This window comes from Polyodon spathula, chromosome 10 (genome assembly GCF_017654505.1).
Source record: "Polyodon spathula isolate WHYD16114869_AA chromosome 10, ASM1765450v1, whole genome shotgun sequence".
Lineage (NCBI taxonomy): Eukaryota > Metazoa > Chordata > Actinopteri > Acipenseriformes > Polyodontidae > Polyodon > Polyodon spathula.
Genome location: NC_054543.1, coordinates 46,564,465 through 46,585,839, shown reverse-complemented (window position 1 = coordinate 46,585,839; position 21,375 = coordinate 46,564,465). Strand labels below are relative to the sequence as shown.

Here is a 21,375-nt window from a genome sequence, read left to right as displayed (position 1 = left end):
CACGGAGGAGTCGTGGAGGAACAGAGAAAGTTTGGGGCTGTTCCATTAACTTGATTAATGGCCTAATTACTGACAGTAAACACTGCTGCTAGATGAAAAGAAACCATGACCAAAGAAACTTTTGCTTTCTACAGATTCAGTGCCAGAGCACAACTGTCAGGGATCACAGAGCTTGGACTGTCTGCAAACTGTGTGTGTGTGTGTGTGAGTGAGAGAGAGAGAGAGAGAGAGAGAGAGAGAGAGAGAGAGAGAGAGAGAGAGAGAGAGAGAGAGAGATAGGAGAGAGAGTTAACATATCTGTACAAACAAAAAGCATTACATATAGGGCGGTTATAGTCAGTAGGCCATTTTGCAATGCTACTGTGCAAAACAAAATACATTCCTAATGTCAAGAGATGTTGCATTGAAGTATTTATAAATTATACTGTATAGTATAGACAACATAATACAGTTTAAAAGAGCTGTGCTAAACACCTGCGGGAAATTAAACCTATAATGAAAAATTGCCATTTATATTGTTTCATTACTAGTACAGGAATCAACTAGAATTAGATGCAGACAGAATAAACTTTTACGTTATTTATTTCAGTAAAACAAACAGACATTATGTTCATTCTAGCAAAAGTACAGTACAAACAAAAATGAGAAGACATGGGGAGGATGCGTCAGACCTTGGGAAACCTGTCGGCACAATTACACCGATGAAGACACTAGCCTGAAACATTTGCCTCCTTTCCTTTTCTTTTTGTACGTCAGAATTCTTGACTGAGAGGAATTTCAGCTGTGACATACTCAAAGGTATCCATGCTTTATTGCTTTGGTTCATGTTACTGCAGTCCAGGTAATTTTATCACGAAGGGAGGCGAGGGAAGAAGATGTCAGGTTTGAATAAGATAAGGCTGTCAGATCAGCCACAGTCCCTCAGCGAGATCACTCCATAAACATACAAGTCGCTCAGCAAAGAGGCATGAGTGCACACGAAACACTAAGTGCACAATAACAAGAACAGGCAGGCAACAAGAACAACTGGAAAATCAGACTCTTCACTTAATGAGCTCCAGAACTGGGATCTATCCCAATAATAATAGCACCTTCAATCATTTCATGAATTGATTAATAAATAACAAGGGCCACTCCATTAGCGCTGGCTTGCCAGGATCATACTAGTGCACAGTAATATTTTAAATAGAACACGCACCCTGCTGGGGCTGTATCACTTGTATAATGCACTTATACCCTCCAATCAAAAAACAGTAGATTCATGGTACCGGGTCTGTTTTCACTGTTGGAATTCCCTGTCACTCAACAACAATGACCAATAATAAACCCACTTTACTTGCTCAATGGAAATCGAAGCCCTCACCTGCTTACCTGCTGTAAGTGACGTCATTAAGCATTTTAAACTGGACTGTACTGCACATCTCCTAGCACTGTTAAGCATTTGAAATCTGTGCAGATTTTGTAATAAAACTGATACATATATTCTCTGCTTCAATCCAGGGCCGGTTTTATTAGTTTAGGCACTAACACAAGGGCAGCACCCCCCCCCCCCCCCCCCCCACCTTTCACCTCTGCATGCATACTGTTAGGCATGCTGTGCTCCCGCTTTCATAGTCAGCAAACTTCATTATCAATTAGCCAACCAGTCACAGGGGACAGGGAAAGAGGTACAGAACTGTGGAAGCATTGTGTAAACCCAGCCTGGGGACACAGAAAGAGGTACTGTGGAAAGCACTGTGCAAACCCAGCCTGGGACACAGAAAGAGATATTGTGGAAGCATTGTGTAAACCCAGCGAGGGGACACAGAAAGAGATATTGTGGAAGCATTGTGTAAACCCAGCCTGGGGACACAGAAGGAGGTACTGTGGAACCATTGTACAAACTCAGCCTGGGGACTAGAAAGAGGTACTGTGGAAGCATTGTGTAAACCCAGCCTAGGGACTAGAAAGAGGTACTGTGGAAGCACTGTGCAAACCCAGCCTGGGGACACAGAAAGAGATACTGTGGAACCATTGTACAAACCCAGCCTGGGGACTAGAAAGAGGTACTGTGGAAGCATTATGTAAACCCAGCCTGGGGACACAGAAAGAGGTACTGTGGAAGCATTATGTAAACCCAGCCTGGGGACTAGAAGGAGGTACTGTGGAAGCATTGCGTAAACCCAGCCTGCGACACAGAAAGAGATACTGTGGAAAGCATTGTGTAAACCCAGCCTGGGGACACAGAAAGAGATACTGTGGAAGCATTGTGTAAACCCAGCCTGGGACACAGAAAGAGATACTGTGGAAGCATTGTGTAAACCCAGCCTGGGGACACAGAAAGAGGTACTGTGGAAGCATTATGTAAACCCAGCCTGGGGACTAGAAGGAGGTACTGTGGAAGCATTGTGTAAACCCAGCCTGCGACACAGAAAGAGATACTGTGGAAAGCATTGCGTAAACCCAGCCTGGGGACTAGAAGGAGGTACTGTGGAAGCATTGTGTAAACCCAGCCTGCGACACAGAAAGAGATACTGTGGAAAGCATTGTGTAAACCCAGCCTGGGGACACAGAAAGAGATACTGTGGAAGCATTGTGTAAACCCAGCCTGGGGACACAGAAAGAGATACTGTGGAAGCATTGTGTAAACCCAGCCTGGGGACACAGAAAGAGGTACTGTGGAAGCATTATGTAAACCCAGCCTGGGGACTAGAAGGAGGTACTGTGGAAGCATTGTGTAAACCCAGCCTGCGACACAGAAAGAGATACTGTGGAAAGCATTGTGTAAACCCAGCCTGGGGACACAGAAAGAGATACTGTGGAAAGCATTGTGTAAACCCAGCCTGGGGACACAGAAAGAGATACTGTGGAAGCATTGTGTAAACGTAGCCTGGGGACTAGAAAGAGGTACAGTGGAAGCAATGTGTAAACCCAGCCTGGGGACTAGAAAGAGGTACGGTATTGTGAAAGTATTGTGCAAACCCAGCCTGTGGACAAAGAAAGAGGTACTGTCAAAGCACTGTGCAAACACAGCCTGGGGACACAGAATCCTGTCCACTACACTCTTCTCATTCTAAGACTGCTTTTTTTGAAAGAACATTGCCATTGTATGAGGCATTCAGTATCAAAATATACTGTCACTCTCCTATGCAAGAATATTATATGATTATAAATGGATACAGGTGAAACTTTAATGGTTTGAATGCTAAACAAAAATTGGAATTCTTAAACTGCATAGTTGCAGTGAAACTTTAATTCCCTCACGGTTTTCTCCATTCTCAGCAGATGGCTGTGGAGGTGTTTCGTTGACCGGTGAGTGCTCTTCTTCTATGTTTATTTCAGGAAATGGCAATCTAAACCAATAGATACAGGCTAATTAACATAAAGGTACTTCTGAAACTATTTACTTTTGGTTGATTTTGTCATGAATGGAGAAGACTGCTTTCGATAAACTAACTGGAACTAAATAGAATCACACATACAGTGGTGTCAGCGAGTACTGCCGTGCTGTGCAGTAGCTGTCTAGAATACTGCTACTGCTGGACTTAATTAAATTGCCGTAGCACCACATGCTTTTTGCATAATTTGGGGCTTCTCAACAGATCAGTTCCAACTGCTCAAAACCTTTAAGGGTAAGTGCCTTCACATGTCATTTTTAATGTCTTGTTTCCCTTTTCCTTTCATTGCATGGGGTTTGCTTCAATCCTCCTCACTGGTTCTGGGTTATGTTGTTGTCATACAGGGTTATTACCATTTTTGTCTGTCTGCACCGTGTTTTTATAGCTTGCATGGAGCTTGTCTGGAGAATCATAAGAGCCGGTGTAAATGAATATTGGCCTGCCAAACATTTGTTCCCACCAGCGAACATTTTTCCCACCTGCATGCATGTTTGTTATTTCTCTTGCTTGTATCTAAATAATGCCTGTATAATGCTAGTGAATGGGAGCGATGTTTGCAGGTTGTTGTGTATTATTGTAGGTGAGACTGGACCTGTCAGAGGGTTAGAGAAAGCAGTCTTAAAATTAAGGTTTTAATTGAAAGTGCATGGATATAGACTTACATGCAAAGAATGATTACTTTATTACAAAAAAATAAGAAGTACTCAGAAGGAGAACCAACATTCTCGAATATTGGTTCCTAGCCCCTAGATTGTTTCCATTCACGTACAGTTTTTAAAATTTTTTCTGTTAACAGAAATCATTTGACAATGTGTGAATACAATAAATCACACATAAAATGTCACTCAAAAGGAAATTTGATCTTTTTATTTGTATAATGCATATTGCTTAAACAAAAGTTGTGGTATTAAAATCTGCTACCAAATCGTTATAGCAATGGTGCCGCTGCCATGTATGGAGCAGGGGGGGTACCCAAAGCACTGGGGGTACCTATAGCGGTTGTATTGCTTCAGTAAAATATGTACTGAACAGTAACAGTAGAGCCTCCAGCTCATGTTAACCAGAGGCAAATTTCTTCATTCACCATCTCGACAGCAAAGCATTGTATAGTGTAAACTGTACTGAAAGAAATGTCTCGAAAACCCTCGGCTGTTTGGGATTTTTTTTGTTAAATTTCAAGACGGCCAAAAACAAAGTTGAATGCAAACTGCAAATATACCCTTCATTGCAGCCTTAATGCCAGGCAAAGGCACCTGCTGAGAAAACTACACACCCAGACCCTCTCAGACTGATAGCAGACATCATTAAATAGTAAGGGAAGTGGCAAAGCAATTCGAAGATTCTTTTCTTTTTACCAACCTTTACAAGTCAATCCAGACATGCTGACAGGTGTCAGAATTGCATACAGTCTGGGTTAAGGACCATGAAGTTTGATGTTTCCACCTTGTTCCTTTGTTTTAATTTCTTGTTTTGCTTGTTGTGCTATCACAGAGCTCTAGGCTAGGCTTGTCCCATGTATTCCTCAGGGTGGTCTCACCTGCTGTGTTCTGTGGGATGGCAGCACAGGCGGCTCCGTTAGTCTCTTGCTCTCCATGGTAACTGTCCCATAATCCCTCTCTTCTTGCTGAAATCGCTCGTTAAGATATCTTGCCACTCTCTCATCTTCTGTTCCCAACAGGGTGCTCCTGTCATCTAGCTGAAAGGCACAATCACTGATGAATTTCATAAAATCTTTACAATTTGGGACTCAAAATACGCAGCCCAAATACATGCCTGCAAAATCATCTCTGCTGTACACACAAGTAATAATACAGTATTTATGTTTTTGTTATCTTGTTAGGTGTATAAACGTATTGTGGAACACCTGCAATGTTAGAAAGAGTTCGATGCTCAGGACTCAGGTACACTCAGATGAAAGAGTTCAATGCTCAGGACTCAGGTACACTCAGATGAAAGAGTTCAATGCTCAGGACTCAGGTACACTCAGATGAAAGAGTTCAATGCTCAGGACTCAGGTACACTCAGATGAAAGAGTTCAATGCTCAGGACTCAGGTACACTCAGATGAAAGAGTTCAATGCTCAGGACTCAGGTACACTCAGATGAAAGAGTTCAATGCTCAGGACTCAGGTACACTCAGATGAAAGAGTTCGATGCTCAGGACTCAGGTACACTCAGATGAAAGAGTTCGATGCTCAGGACTCAGGTACACTCAGATGCATTTGCTTTAACAAGGGCAGCAATCTGACAATTTTCACCACCAATACCGATGCTGTGCAACTCCACCCCCCTGCCCCCAGCACTATATGAATTTACTGTTTGTGCCTGACATAGTTAATCTTATTTAAAGTGATTGCAGTTAACAAATAAATCTTACCTGTCAGGTAGACCCATTCTCTATACAGGTCTCAAATGTGCTGTTTTGAAAGAAGCACGTGTTTGATTAAACATGTACTTTTTTTTAAACTGTACTTTCGAGACTTATATATGGAAGTAAAGCACACAGCAGGTAAGATTTATGACATTGTTCTGTTAGCTCCAACTGCATTTAACAGCACTTAAAGCTGATGGGAGTTTTTAAATATGAAATTATTATGAAATATGAAGAAAACTGAAATGAAAACTAAAAAACAGACAGAAGGGGGAAGATGAGACTTCACCTTGTAGATATTCCTCTGAACCGTGATCTTGTCCCGTAACTCGCAGCTGGGAATGAAAAGAAAAGGGCTGTCTTAAAACCCATCTGCAAACTCGCCGCGGTGGCAGAACTGATGCTCTGATACCCAGCGCAGATGGACTAGCAGTGGGGTACTGTGCGGCTGGAGAAGAACAAAAAACAAATAAATCAAAATATCATTGCTTTCAACTTTATAATGAGAACAGAATGCTGGCTGATAAAAAAACTACTTTCTTTGAGGACTAGAGGGTCCTTCTGTAATGATTCAGCCTTTATGAGACAGCTAAAAAAAGAAAAAAATGTTTCTTGATATGGAAATGTGAGCAGAATCGAACTGGACTGTTACAGAGCTTTAATAATGGTAATGCTTAATAATTCTAGACTTTAAAGGGTCAGTGCATCCCCAATGAAAGGCTAAAGCAACATGAATATTTAAAAAGTTATTTATATATATATATATATATATATATATATATATATATATATACACACACACACACACACACACACACACACACACACACACACACACACACACACACATACAGTGTGTACATATATATATCTATATATATAGATATATAATTTATTTCCTTTTATTTATTTATTGATTTCATTCATTCATTCATTATAAAAAATAATATTCAAATACATACCACTGACAGTATAATTTGGCATTTCTTGTAAGTCTGTAGTTATGATGTTCTTGAACTCAAGTTAGCGATATAAACTTCAAAAAACACAAATAAAAACAAAGTCCTAACTCTCTGGCAGGCTGGCTCATAGCACCATTCGCCAGGGAGCTGAACCTCTGCTGCCTTGTCTCCCTGATGGAAATACTGGAAAGTGTGATAGCCCAGCACAGTTAACCTAGCCCACTGCTGAAGCAGGCCTTCCCACATGCAGACAGCTGGGTAGGTGATCCTGCAGCTGCCCCCCAGCAGGTGTCATTCCTGGGCAGTGTTGTGTTTCAGCCCCCTCACTGCTACAGCAGCCCTCTCCTCTTGTTTTACAGGGGACTCAGTGAAGTGTATCAGTGTACCGTACAGCACGGCTTTCAAAAAGGGACGAAAATAACAAAGGGGTTTGCTAATTGATGCAGGTGTTAGTAGAAATCACTCTTTTAAACACACACATTTGCTTTCCTATATTTGTGGGGACCTCGCATTGACTCTCACTATATTTTCATTTACTATTTCTAACTCCAGTCAAACAAAACTCCACACAGGGTAAAAGTCGACAAAAAAAAAAAAAAATTGAAAGCATATTTAGCTCTTAAAAAGGTGTTTTTTTCAAAGTGGGAATGTCCCCACAACGTTGTTTTTTCAGGAGTTACTATCTTTGTGGGGAAATGTTCTCAAATTTTGTCTACACATTGATAGTAATACCAGCCCGCCCACACACACACACACAGAGTTATTTTACTGCTTAAAAAAAAGAAACAAATCGTGAGGATTTGTTAAAAACAAAAACTGCAGTTAAGCGTTTATTATCTCAAAGAACTGGCAACAAATAGTACAGAGTCCTAAGGACAAGCAGCTGTAATACTATTATTGAAACAGTCATGCAGACACTACTGCACTGGGTTCATACACTAAAAGACACTTAATGCCACCTTTCAATCTGCACCATGAAACAAATCTTTACATCTTTAAAACTGCAGACTGCAATCGACACCCAGGCGTTACAGAAAGCTTACAGATCACCCGTATTCCCATTTGAAAATCCCTTCACCTACAGTAACGCCTATTTCCTTGAAGCCGTAATGACCTGATCTTTGCATGTTCAAATTTACAACCTGCTATAGAAAGGAAATGCAATTTGGTGCAATATCATAGCAGCAAGTACAGTGGGATAACATCGTCAACTCTGAAACAGCATTACTCATGGTTAACCATGTTGCAGAAGAAAGTAAGCTTGCAAAAGTAAGTGTGACAGACTATCTGCCTTATTCATTTCTGTGAAAGGACAAGCCTAGGCACTAAGAAGAGCCAAGGAGGCCAAACCTGAAGGTAGAGCACATTCTCTCAAAGACCTGGTTAAGAGAACAGTGCAAACAGTTCAGCAGTTCAAGTTGGGACATTAAACATTTAATAAAACAAGTTCTGCGTTTCCTTCTATTTGTACGAGACAGCATGAGCAAGTCTCTGACACAGTGTTAATCTCTGCAGCACCCTCTACTGGTGCCACTATGTACTGCAATAAAAAAGAAAACACTAAGCTAAACTGCAGTTTGCAATATCCACTAAGCTTTAAACACAAAGATCATTTCTAGACGTTGCAAAAGCAAATCGACCTACTGCTGAGATATTCACCCGTCCATATACTGCTGAGTGCCATTCGCAGCGGTACTGTGGTTTACCTTCCACAGTGTTTTTAATACTATTCAGAGATGCTCAGAACGGGTCACAAACACACTGCAGGAGGGTAAGGATGCCAGTATTCCAATTGACTGCTTAGATCATTAGAACAGAGCCCAGTGGCAAAAGGTCAGAGCCTTTCTTCCTCTGTGCAGTGGGTATAGGACAAACACCTTGGCCAGGTGGTGTCAATGGTAAACGAGTTTGACAAAATCCCTCCCTGCCTGTCACAGAATCTTGCATAGTGCCTGAAAAAAAATGAGGCCAACCCAACCAAATGGAGTCTAATGTTCTACAGGGCACCAAGTTGTAAAATGGTTATGGTTGCCTTGGTAAATAAACTGTTCTGTACGATCTGAACAAAGCAAGCAAAAGATTAAATACAAAAAAATGCATTAGAAATACTAAAAGAAATTTAAATTCAACGCCAAACGTCTTTTTCAATGTCGAAACATTTGTCATTGAATTTAAGTTTAAGGTTTAAGTAGTTAAACTGGATGAAAACACTGTAGTATATAGTCAAATCTAAAGTACAGCACTATCTATAAAATCCAGGTGATTTCTCTTCAAAATATTACATTATGATGCACTCATGCTAAGAGGCTTTCGGGTAACAGAATATTCCTGATAGGAGATTAGATTTTACATTGCTTCCAGATGAATACCTGCATAATTTCACTGTTTGTGACAGAAACCAATAGCGTGGCTCTCTTTGTGCTCCAGCCATTCTCGTACTGCTGCATTATGATTCTGCTGGCTGCATGCATGAATGAAACATTGCCTAACTGTTATATGCATAATAACATATTACCTGGAAAATGCACTGTTTAATAAATAAGAGAATTAGATGAATAATTCGCTGCAGTAACGATTTCACATCACTGCATCCTTTCGGTAATGTTGCTGGCTTCCACAGACACAAGAATGCGTAACGAAGAAATTGCATTCAAACCGATAATTTAAACTATTGGAAATCAGACAAATCTAGTGCGTTATGGACAGCATGGCACGCTTTGCTAAACCTGTAGAGGATACCATACAAAGGAAAGAGAAAGTCAAACTGCACTGGTGTAATAAATATCTGGAAATCACTAATTAACATGCTTGAAAAATAATTTAATGGTTTACTATAGCCATATTAATATGTCCATTGATATGCACTATTTAGAACAAACTGATCAGCAATGGTAGAATAAAAGTAATCTGTCCCAGAAACAGGTAGAACTGCCCAATGAAGCCTCCAGAGGTCACTGTTTTATATGTGTGACCCTTATTTACAACTGTGATTACTGGAAAACAGCACCCCCTACAGATCACAGTGTAACAACATGGCGCATATAGCACAACAAGTCAATCTACCAAATTTAAATGTGATGAATACCTTTTTCACTGTAGCTGTTAAGTGACTGCATAACCAATGTAGCGTGGAAAATGTATAAGAATAATTTTAAATAGAAAACAGCCTTTTTGCCTAATTAAAGGGATCAGTATGTTTGGATAAGGAATAAGGGAGTAGTCCAAATACATCATTAATAAATAAAAAAAACAATGCGGCAAATATTCAAAGATCTCGCAAATGTTCTCATCTTTCTCGCAACTGTGATTGCGTTGTGAATGTTATGCATAAAATCGCAAAGAGCCGACTCTTTTGTACAGCGGTATCGATGCTGTGCTTTAGTGCGAGGGGTGCCAGGTTCACGCCCGCCCTCCGTCTGTGTGTGGATTGCCCCACCCTGTGTGATGCGTCTGTCTGCGTTAAAAACAGATTGCTATAATATTAACAAAAACAACAATACCACAGAAAAAGATTACCCCAAAACACTGTCTTAGTTTACCCCTGATACCCCTCCCCCACAATTTTAGTTATTTTTGTAGGGCAAAAAAAACCTTTTAAAGGCAAAAACAGATTTTACCTTTTTATAAACAAATTACCCTGTTCACAACCCAGCAGGTCACTTGGTATATGCTTTACTTCTCTGACTATGAGTCAAAATATCAAATTCCTTAAAACTTACTTCAGGGTGTGAAAGGATGTGAAAAACAATAAAAGTTTGACAACTTGAAATGAAATACCTTGAAAGCTTCCACAAACAGGGGATGGGTCAAACACCTGCCTATGCTACTACAACTGTTGTCAAGGAAGCATGGCATCATGTGACAGGAAGTTATGGGTGGTGTCTCAACTTACCTTGAGTCTCAACCATAGACATTATATTTTTATCTATTACTATTGTTTGTACATAAGAAACAGTCTTGAAGCCCAGGTGTTAAACCTGGACAAAGAAAATAAAACCGAATCAATATGGGTCAGAATAACAGACAAAAATTCAAAAGGCATAATAATAGGAGCATGCTATAGACCGCCAGATTCAGACGGTGAGCACAATAATCTGTTATACAATGACATTAGAAATGTGTGTAGCAAAGGAGAAGCCATACTAATGGGGGATTTCAACTTCCCCCAAATAAAATGGGAAAACCCGGTGGGTAGCGCGAAGGATGAAATAGAAATGGTGGAAATGACAAATGACTGCTTCCTAACACAATTTGTCAAGGCACCGACTAGAGGGGAGGCATGCCTTGATTTAGTCTTTTCAAATAACGAAGATAGAATAACTAAAACAGAGGTCAGAGAACCACTGGCAAACTCAGACCACAACATGGTCTCATTTGAAGTGTTTTTTAAATCCTCAAAAGTAAAGACTAAAGCTAAGGTTTACAATTTTAGAAAAGCAAACTATGAAGGCATGAAACAGAGACTAACAGAAGTAGATTGGAGTAAAATAGAGAAAACACCCACAGAAGAAGGATGGTTGTTCTTCAAAAATGTAGTACTAGAGGCGCAAAACAATTATATCCCTAAAGTAGACAAATCTAAATGTAAAACTAAATTGCCAAAATGGTTTAATAGATCAATTAAAAAAAATATTCAGCGAAAAAAGGCACTTTACAGAGCATTAAAAAAGGACCAAAAAGAAAGTACACAGAAAGAGTACACAGAACTGCAAATGCAAGTCAAAAAGGAAGTTAGAAAGGCCAAGAGAGAAATAGAAATGAACATTGCTAAGGAAGCTAAAACCAATTCCAAAATGTTTTTCCAATATTACAACAGCAAGAGAACATTCAAAGAGGAGATTAAATGTTTAAGAGATACAAATGGCAAAATCATAGAGGAAGAAAAAAAAATAGCAAATATGTTAAATGATTACTTTTCACAAGTTTTTACAAAGGAAGATACTGACAACATGCCCCACATGTCATCCAGTTCCTATCCAGTTTTAAATAACTTTAGCATAACTGAGGCAGAAGTGTTAAAGGGACTAGGAGCTCTTAAAATAAACAAATCCCCTGGGCCGGATGAGATCCTCCCAGTAGTACTCAAAGAAATGAAAGAAGTAATTTACAAACCGCTAACCAAGATCATGCAGCAGTCTCTTGACACAGGGGTGGTACCGACAGACTGGAAAATTGCAAACGTAATACCGATCCACAAAAAGGGAAACAAAACTGAACCAGGTAACTACAGACCAGTAAGCCTGACTTCTATTATATGCAAACTTATGGAAACTATAATAAGATCCAAAATGGAAAATTACCTATATGGTAACAGGGTACTGGGAGACAGTCAACATGGTTTTAGGAAAGGGAGATCGTGCCTAACTAACTTGCTTGATTTTTTTGAGGATGCAACATCGATAATGGATAATTGCAAAGCATATGACATGGTTTATTTAGATTTCCAGAAAGCTTTTGACAAAGTCCCGCACAAAAGATTAATTCTCAAACTGAACGCAGTTGGGATTCAAGGAAACACATGTACATGGATTAGGGAGTGGTTAACATGTAGAAAACAGAAAGTACTGATTAGAGGAAAAACCTCAGAATGGAGTGTGGTAACCAGCGGTGTACCACAGGGATCAGTATTAGGTCCTCTGCTATTCCTAATCTACATTAATGATTTAGATTCTGGTATAGTAAGCAAACTTGTTAAATTTGCAGACGACACAAAAGTAGGAGGAGTGGCAAACACTGTTGCAGCAGCAAAGGTCATTCAAAATGATCTAGACAAGATTCAGAACTGGGCAGACACATGGCAAATGACATTTAATAGAGAAAAGTGTAAGGTACTGCACGCAGGAAATAAAAATGTACATTATAAATATCATATGGGAGATATTGAAATTGGAGAAGGAATCTATGAAAAAGACCTAGGAGTTTTTGTTGACTCAGAAATGTCTTCATCTAGGCAATGTGGGGAAGCTATAAAAAAGGCTAACAAGATACTCGGATACATTGTGAAAAGTGTTGAATTTAAATCAAGGGAAGTAATGTTAAAACTGTACAATGCACTTGTAAGACCTCATCTTGAATATTGTGTGCAGTTCTGGTCACCTCGCTATAAAAAAGATATTGCTGCTCTAGAAAGAGTGCAAAGAAGAGCGACCAGAATTATTCCGGGCTTAAAAGGCATGTCATATGCAGACAGGCTAAAAGAATTGAATCTGTTCAGTCTTGAACAAAGAAGACTACGTGGCGACCTAATTCAAGCATTCAAAATTCTAAAAGGTATTGACAGTGTCGACACAAGGGACTTTTTCAGCCTGAAAAAAGAAACAAGGACCAGGGGTCACAAATGGAGTTTAGAAAAAGGGGCATTCAGAACAGAAAATAGGAGACACTTTTTTACACAGAGAATTGTGAGGGTCTGGAATCAACTCCCCAGTAATGTTGTTGAAGCTGACACCCTGGGATCCTTCAAGAAGCTGCTTGATGAGATTTTGGGATCAATAAGCTACTAACAACCAAACGAGCAAGATGGGCCGAATGGCCTCCTCTCGTTTGTAAACTTTCTTATGTTCTTATGTTCTTATGTATCATTGTGATGTATAGGCTATAAATAAATACTGGAAAGCAGTTAAGTGATTTCCATGCAACATAGTGATTTGCGAGCAAATTAACTTTTGAATTTAGCTCGTGGTGGTGAACTTGCAGGATTATTCAAGACACCTCCCCCAAATTGGAGGGAACAACTCGCAAATTCATTTTTTCGAACTCAGCATAATTTTTTGAATCTCACTCAATAGAGCATCTTTTTTCACAAAAACGACTTGCGAAAAAAATCTCTACAACTCCCCCTGTGACACACACAAGGCGTTTGAATGTTTGGCCCAATGTATGCATCACAGTGAGGGGTGTAACATGCAAGTGTGCCCTCAAACAGAGAGAGAGAGAGAGAGCTCCAACATTTCTCCTGAACCCCCATTCACAGTCTCCCCAAGTTCAGTGAAAAGTTTCCCTGCAATGGGAGTTTTTGGCAGATGTTGGTGCTCCTTTCCCAGCAAGCCTTGCAGCTAAGGTCACATTCATTTGTTTACAAAACTGAAAGAATGGACATTATTGATTTGCTTCTAATAAACCTAACAGTTCATCTGAGCTTTATATTACTAAAGGACTTCAAATGTTTTATGACATTTATTTATTTATTTAAAAAAAAAAGTAATGGATCAAACACGGCCATGGCTTTGATGATAAGAATACAGCCCCTTCCTGGATACATGCTTTTACTGACTGCTACGCCATTGTTTAAAATACATTCAGTAGACCCTGCTAGTTAATGTCCATGCATTTACTCTGTATGTTCAATCTTGCCTGTCAGCTCCTTATTGCAATATCCACAATACCTTTTCATTAGGCATACCAGTGAAGAGGCTGTGTAATTCATGGCATCTTTTGTGCTGTTGGTTTTTACTGCTGGATTCCCCCGCAGGTAATGCGAGCTCGGCTTGCACAGCATTTCCCTGGCTTTGTCTCCAGGAACTGATATTTAAATGATATGGTATTTCAAAGAGTATTCATGAACCTATGTGACCTACAGCATTCCTAGATGTATCCACGTAGTGTATGTAAAGTTTCGGTGGGCACATGTTTTTACTCTGTTTGGTGTTATTTACCCAATCTCATAGGACTTTTCCAAACACCACCCCTTGAGTATAACACAACACTGCCTTTTCATATTCAGAGACTTGTTCCAGTACATCGAAGCACAGAATACAAACAAAGAAGCAGCGCAACAGCAAGCTCGCAAACCCACTTGATAATGGAGCTTTTTCCAAAAGCTGTGCTGCATTTCAACAAACTGCCATTTGTCACGGGAATGCAGTATATTTAAACTGAATAGAAGTCATATTTTGTTTGCACTCAAACACGAAGTTGGCAAAAAATAAACATGGATAACCCTTTTCCCTATCTTTGCAAAAGAAATGTAATTGCATCTTAATTCCAAATATATAGCAGTGTATTTTTCTGAAGCATTGCTCAATACAGTGCAGTATCTCTCAGTGAAATGTAGCTTGCCATAGCTACTCTGCCTTGGGAATTTCCATTTCAGACATGACAAGGACAACTATTCTCATTTACTCAGGGAAATGACAAAACAAACACTATGCCCTTGAAAAAAAAGATGTGTGCAAGGTTATATCTGTTAAAATTTCTGTCCGCAGATAAATATTTACCGTCAAGCGTGTTTTCAATATTTTGCTTCAGGCAAAGAACGTGATTTTCTACCTGTCAGGAATTTAAAACAAAGCTTCTCAAAATGCAGGCTGATGCACACAATATTTTGAAGTGTAATTTTCATCAACGTTTATCTGGGGCTTCACCGTACCTGGCTCTTGCGAAGTGAAGCAACCCGATTAGCAGGACCTGCTTATTCCACTTGTAAGAGAAGACTGGTATTCTGTTTGAATCAAAGACATACCATGCTTCAAAGACCTCAATATACAGTATCCCAGCATTAAATCAGCAGGCAACTTACAGAACAAAAAGCTCTGAAACTCTTTTTCTGAGGTCGCATTCCCACCCATCACTAATCTCATGCATATATATCCACATTGGTTTGAATTGCTAACCAGCTTTTAAAAGCAATTTTTAATGCCTCATGACACATGTACAGAACACGTTGGTAGGGTTAGGAAACATCAGAGTAAACTATTCTTCTTGTTTAGATTCACCGTGAATTGTTTCTTGTTTCACTCATCACTGGGGAACTCCATGGAGCTCTCAGAATCATGTCTAAATTCACATCGGATAGACCAGACTGTTAACCTGTCCTCCTGTCCTAGGGGATGTAAGAAACAGAACCTAACATTTCCTCTAAGTGCAGGGAACAGTTAATGGTTAGCTGTTAAGGTTAATGGTTAGCTGTTAAACAGTTAAGGTGGGCTGTTACTTCTATGAGATTCTTTACCACTATAGAGTGCACTGAGCAAAGGAGAACCATGACTACAGGTGTGAAGAGGTCACTCAATGCTAGGGTTTTAAGGGTTGTACTTTCCAAAGCTTGACCTCCCTTTAAATGTTAATTAGTCATTGTTAAGCTGTTTCTGCCCTAATAAAGAGAAAACTACAAATTACAGACTGCATTTAAGATTGTTTTGTTTTTTTTGCTACAATATGAAGGAGATTTTAAATGATGGACTTGCTTTCGGTGTACACTCTGTACTAGGTGTTTTATGTTGCAATAAACATCTGTCAGGACAGCTCTGTTAAACGAGTGAAAATAGCAAAAGCACAACAGCAAACTAGATGACTCCCAGAATGAAATGCAATTAGGATCAGCGATGGGCAATTAACGTCATTTGTCAAGTCTGTTTGAAATAAAAATTTAGTGAAACAGAATCAGGCTCAGTCAAGATATGAAGGTAAAGACAAGTGACATTGTTTTGTAATTAAAAGCTTTTTCTGAGTTTAATTAGGAAACAGAATTGGCTCAAAATAAGTTTAAAGTGTCACTGTGAGTTTAACAGTCAAGAGTTAAAGCGATAGAGTGTTTAACGTCACTAAGACAAAAAGATAAAACAGATTGCAGTTGAATAAAGGATGAATAGGGCTGGGATGACTCACAGAGGAAGCAGGTCCAGGAACTCGTACAGCTGAACACGGCCCGTTTCAATGAAGCCGCTTTTCAGGTGCTTAATTCTGTGCGCAAGCTTCAGTGGAGCGATCACTCTTCCGCACATCTGAAAGAGACAGACAGGCCAATTAATACTGGGAATGAAATGTAGATACACCTTCCCCTGTTTATTATTGCACTGCTTAACCCAAACATAAAAAAGAGACACTGCTGACATAGCAATTTCCGACTGACTGATAACTGAAACCTGCCATGTAACAATTTGATCTTCCCCTGTCTAGCCATTTCAGACCGTGAAAACAAAAACTTTTTTTACGAACCCTGTTTGTAATCAGTCCCAGTCAAGAAAGAGAGAGACAGATTGCATGTTGTATATCACATATTCTTTGCTATGCTAAATCATATTGCGTAGAATACATCTCTCTATAAAGATCACTGACAAAAAAAAATAATAATAAATTGGCAAACCTGGTTAAATTATGGGGAAAGCATGGAATAAATGCAGAAAATACAGTGCAGAAATGCCATGGTAACCCTTTAAAGGCCCTGCCAGTTGAAGCCTCTTGTCTCTAGCACAGTGTTCAGTTTAAACTGGGTTAAGCACTGGAATAGTTTGTGCAGCACTGCATTACAGTTTAACTGTGCACAGCAGCTGGCTTAAACGGCAGCAGACAGAACTGCTGTTGCTGTCACACAGCATTACAGTTATGAGCTGCTTCTCATTCCCAGTCTCTCTCACACACAGCATTACAGTTATGAGCTGCTTCTCATTCCCAGTCTCTCTCACACACAGCATTACAGTTATGAGCTGCTTCTCATTCCCAGTCTCTCTCACACACAGCATTACAGTTATGAGCTGCTTCTCATTTCCAGTCTGCTGTCACACAGCATTACAGTTATGAGCTGCTTCTCATTCCCAGTCTCTCTCACACACAGCATTACAGTTATGAGCTGCTTCTCATTCCCAGTCTCTCTCACACACAGCATTACAGTTATGAGCTGCTTCTCATTCCCAGTCTCTCTCACACACAGCATTACAGTTATGAGCTGCTTCTCATTCCCAGTCTCTCACACACAGCATTACAGTTATGAGCTGCTTCTCATTCCCAGTCTCTCTCACACACAGCATTACAGTTATGAGCTGCTTCTCATTCCCAGTCTCTCACACACAGCATTACAGTTATGAGCTGCTTCTCATTCCCAGTCTCTCACACACAGCATTACAGTTATGAGCTGCTTCTCATTCCCAGTCTGCTGTCACACACAGCATTACAGTTATGAGCTGCTTCTCATTCCCAGTCTCTCACACACAGCATTACAGTTATGAGCTGCTTCTCATTCCCAGTCTGCTGTCACACAGCATTACAGTTATGAGCTGCTTCTCATTCCCAGTCTCTCACACACAGCATTACAGTTATGAGCTGCTTCTCATTCCCAGTCTCTCACACACAGCATTACAGTTATGAACTGCTTCTCATTACCAGTCTGCTCTCACACACAGCATTACAGTTATGAGCTGCTTCTCATTCCCAGTCTCTCTCACACACAGCATTACAGTTATGAGCTGCTTCTCATTCCCAGTCTGCTGTCACACAGCATTACAGTTATGAGCTGCTTCTCATTCCCAGTCTCTCTCACACACAGCATTACAGTTATGAGCTGCTTCTCATTCCCAGTCTCTCTCACACACAGCATTACAGTTATGAGCTGCTTCTCATTCCCAGTCTGCTGTCACACACAGCATTACAGTTATGAGCTGCTTCTCATTCCCAGTCTCTCTCACACACAGCATTACAGTTATGAGCTGCTTCTCATTCCCAGTCTCTCTCACACACAGCATTACAGTTATGAGCTGCTTCTCATTCCCAGTCTGCTGTCACACAGCATTACAGTTATGAGCTGCTTCTCATTCCCAGTCTCTCTCACACACAGCATTACAGTTATGAGCTGCTTCTCATTCCCAGTCTCTCTCACACACAGCATTACAGTTATGAGCTGCTTCTCATTCCCAGTCTGCTGTCACACAGCATTACAGTTATGAGCTGCTTCTCATTCCCAGTCTGCTGTCACACAGCATTACAGTTATGAGCTGCTTCTCATTTCCAGTCTCTCTCACACACACCATTACAGTTATGAGCTGCTTCTCATTCCCAGTCTCTCACACACAGCATTACAGTTATGAGCTGCTTCTCATTCCCAGTCTCTCACACACAGCATTACAGTTATGAGCTGCTTCTCATTCCCAGTCTCTCTCACACACATCATTGCAGTTATGAGCTGCTTCTCATTCCCAGTCTGCTGTCACACAGCATTACAGTTATGAGCTGCTTCTCATTTCCAGTCTCTCTCACACACAGCATTACAGTTATGAGCGGCTTCTCATTTCCAGTTGTGGTTATTCACAACTGTTTTTCTCTCTTTTTCTGAACTGTGGTATTTATTGATTGACATGTAGAAAAATACAGGGTACTGATTAGAACTGAGCCTAATAACAAAACGCTTAAATTGTTCCAATTCCTCAGGATGCTAATGATGTTTTATTTATTTATTTATTTATTTGCACCGTTATAGTGCTTTTTATACAGAAGTATGTCAAAGCACTGTACAGTACATAGTAAAAAAATCAAACCGCAATACATTTGTAAAACATATTACACAGCTACCACAATCAAACCATTTAAATAACATATTCAAACAGTATCTCTCTCTCTCTCTCTCTCTCTCTCTCTCTCTCTCTCTCTTCTCCTCTCTATAATATATATATAATATATATATAGATATATATATATACCACACACCCACACACACGTGTGTGTAGATAAATATACCTACATACACATGTGTGTAGGTATAATAATTACTACAAATTGCATGCAACTTCACAGCTTCCGTTGAAGTGTCGAAGGTTCCTCAATAACACTTTACATTGGTTATCAAACTCACCAATAGTAAGTGATACATATGTGACGAATAGGTATCTTTTTTTTTTATAATAATAATAATAATAATAATAATAATAATAATAATAATAATAATAATAGCTTCAAGCAACAATGACCAGGGGCTAAGTGCCAGACCATGTGACCCATGACTGCATTTCCCCTGTGGCATAGCAACACCATTGGTCTGTACTAGTCTTTGAACTTTGAAGATTGTATTACATTCTACCACTGATTAATAGTACAATATATGCTGAAATTTAAATTGCTCGTGGCCTCCATGTTTATTGATGCAGCAAATTTACTTTTCACAAACTTCATAGGTCAAAGGTCAATGTTAAGGTCATTTTTGGATAGCATGCATATGTGTTTCCTATACATGTTCCACAGTCATCATGACCCTATCTGCACTCTCTAAGAATTATAAGCCACTTTTGCATTTGACCTTAAAGAGTGGTAAAAGGTTACAGTCAAGGACCTTTTTGGATAAATATATAGGTTACATTCTGTGTTCCATTTTTAACATGACCCTATCTGCACTCCTTAAGGAGTTATAAGCTACTTTTACATTGGCCTTATGGAGAGGCAAAAGGTCACATGAAAGTTAATTTTTGGACAGAGCGCACATGGGTTCCTATCTGTGTTCCACAGTAACCATGACCCTATCTGCAATCTGTAAGGAGTTAGAAGCTAGTTTTACATTTGACCTTACTGACAGGTCAAAGCTCAAGATCAAGTTTTACTTTTTTATTTATTTATTTTTTTTAAATAGTGCATACATTAATTACCATAGGCTTTGGACTCCTGAATTTTTGTGTAAGTACTATTCTATATGAATAGAAAGTAACTACTGTTTTTTTTTTTTAGATCTTTATTTTAATATGAAGATACTTGGAAAGTATGAATTTCAACAGGCACTTTTAAAAATTATTTTATTGAATTTCTGTCCTCGGAATATAGCCACCTTAGTGGCGCAATGACAGCAACCTGCAGTTCTGATATTGAACATAGCATTCATTTAATACAACCCCCCACTTCCCACACTATCACATTTTGGAGGAATTGCTATCGGTATATAATATTTATCTTACTTACAGTGTTTCTTTCTCTGAATCCCCTGACCAACTCATCCCCCTGTGTATGCACCACTTTCTTGTTTTAAAAGAATGCAAACTTACAAGTTCAACTGTAATATAAATGCTAAGTGCGGAAGAGCAGGATCGTCCTCCACAGAGAATAATCTACACTGAATGGGTTGCTCGGTCCTGTGTTTACATTGCGGGGTGATCACGGCCAGGAGCTGGGAAAGGCCCACAGTGTTTCATTTCAAATCAAAGTTTAGCTCTGGGTATCATTTCTCTCAGAACAAATTACTGAATGTGAAATGTCTGCACACTGTTTGTATTCCTCCCCCAGTTCCTTAAGGGAAGCTGAAACGGACCTGCAAACAGGGAGAACTTTTACATCTTAGTACCCGCAATTCCATTAGCATTGCTTAATGAATCATACCTCTGTCTCTATAGATAGATAGATAGACAGATCTAGCTATATATACAGATTTATATATATAATATATAAATCTGTGTGTGTGTGTATATATATATAAGTATACACACAGATATAGATATTTACACACTCAGAATAAAGGAAATTCACAAATTACTCACACATTTACTTACATTACCTTTCTTATGCAAACCCATGTAATCCCTCCTGTTGTCAATCTAAGTGCTGACTAAAGACTCTCAGGTTTCAACGTCTACAATGAATAAGTAAATGAATAAAACACTCTGGCACAAAGCTTGAATAACAGTGGTTTGCAATGTAAACGTGTGCTAGCTTTAAAAGATGAGGCGATATACAGCAGAGGTAGGCAATCCTTGTCCTGGAGAGCCACAATCTTGCAGGTTTTGTAGGTATCGCTTAATCACCAGTTGCTAAATACCTGGAACACATGGCAACTCTGACCAATTTAAGCCAATCATTGAATCAATTAGGGCTTGGGTAAAGCAAAAACCTAAATGTCTGTAGCACTCCAGGACAGGTTGCTTACCCCTGATATACATTGTAACAGGTATGAGGGCTCCTCCTGCTGGTAATATGTATATAGC

At 39.6% G+C, this 21,375-nt stretch overlaps 1 protein-coding gene across 2 annotated transcripts in view; it reads right to left on the bottom strand.

The window, feature by feature from the left end:
- Positions 1 to 21,375, bottom strand: part of LOC121321478 — a 61,773-nt gene that overhangs the window by 19,199 nt on the left and 21,199 nt on the right. For both annotated transcript variants that reach the window (XM_041260443.1, XM_041260444.1), the window contains 3 exons: positions 16,316 to 16,431; positions 6,037 to 6,082; positions 4,915 to 5,073 (listed from right to left, as the gene is read on the bottom strand). In XM_041260443.1, the coding sequence (XP_041116377.1) occupies positions 4,915 to 5,073; positions 6,037 to 6,082; positions 16,316 to 16,431 (321 nt within the window). The remainder of the gene's footprint in view (positions 1 to 4,914; positions 5,074 to 6,036; positions 6,083 to 16,315; positions 16,432 to 21,375) is intronic.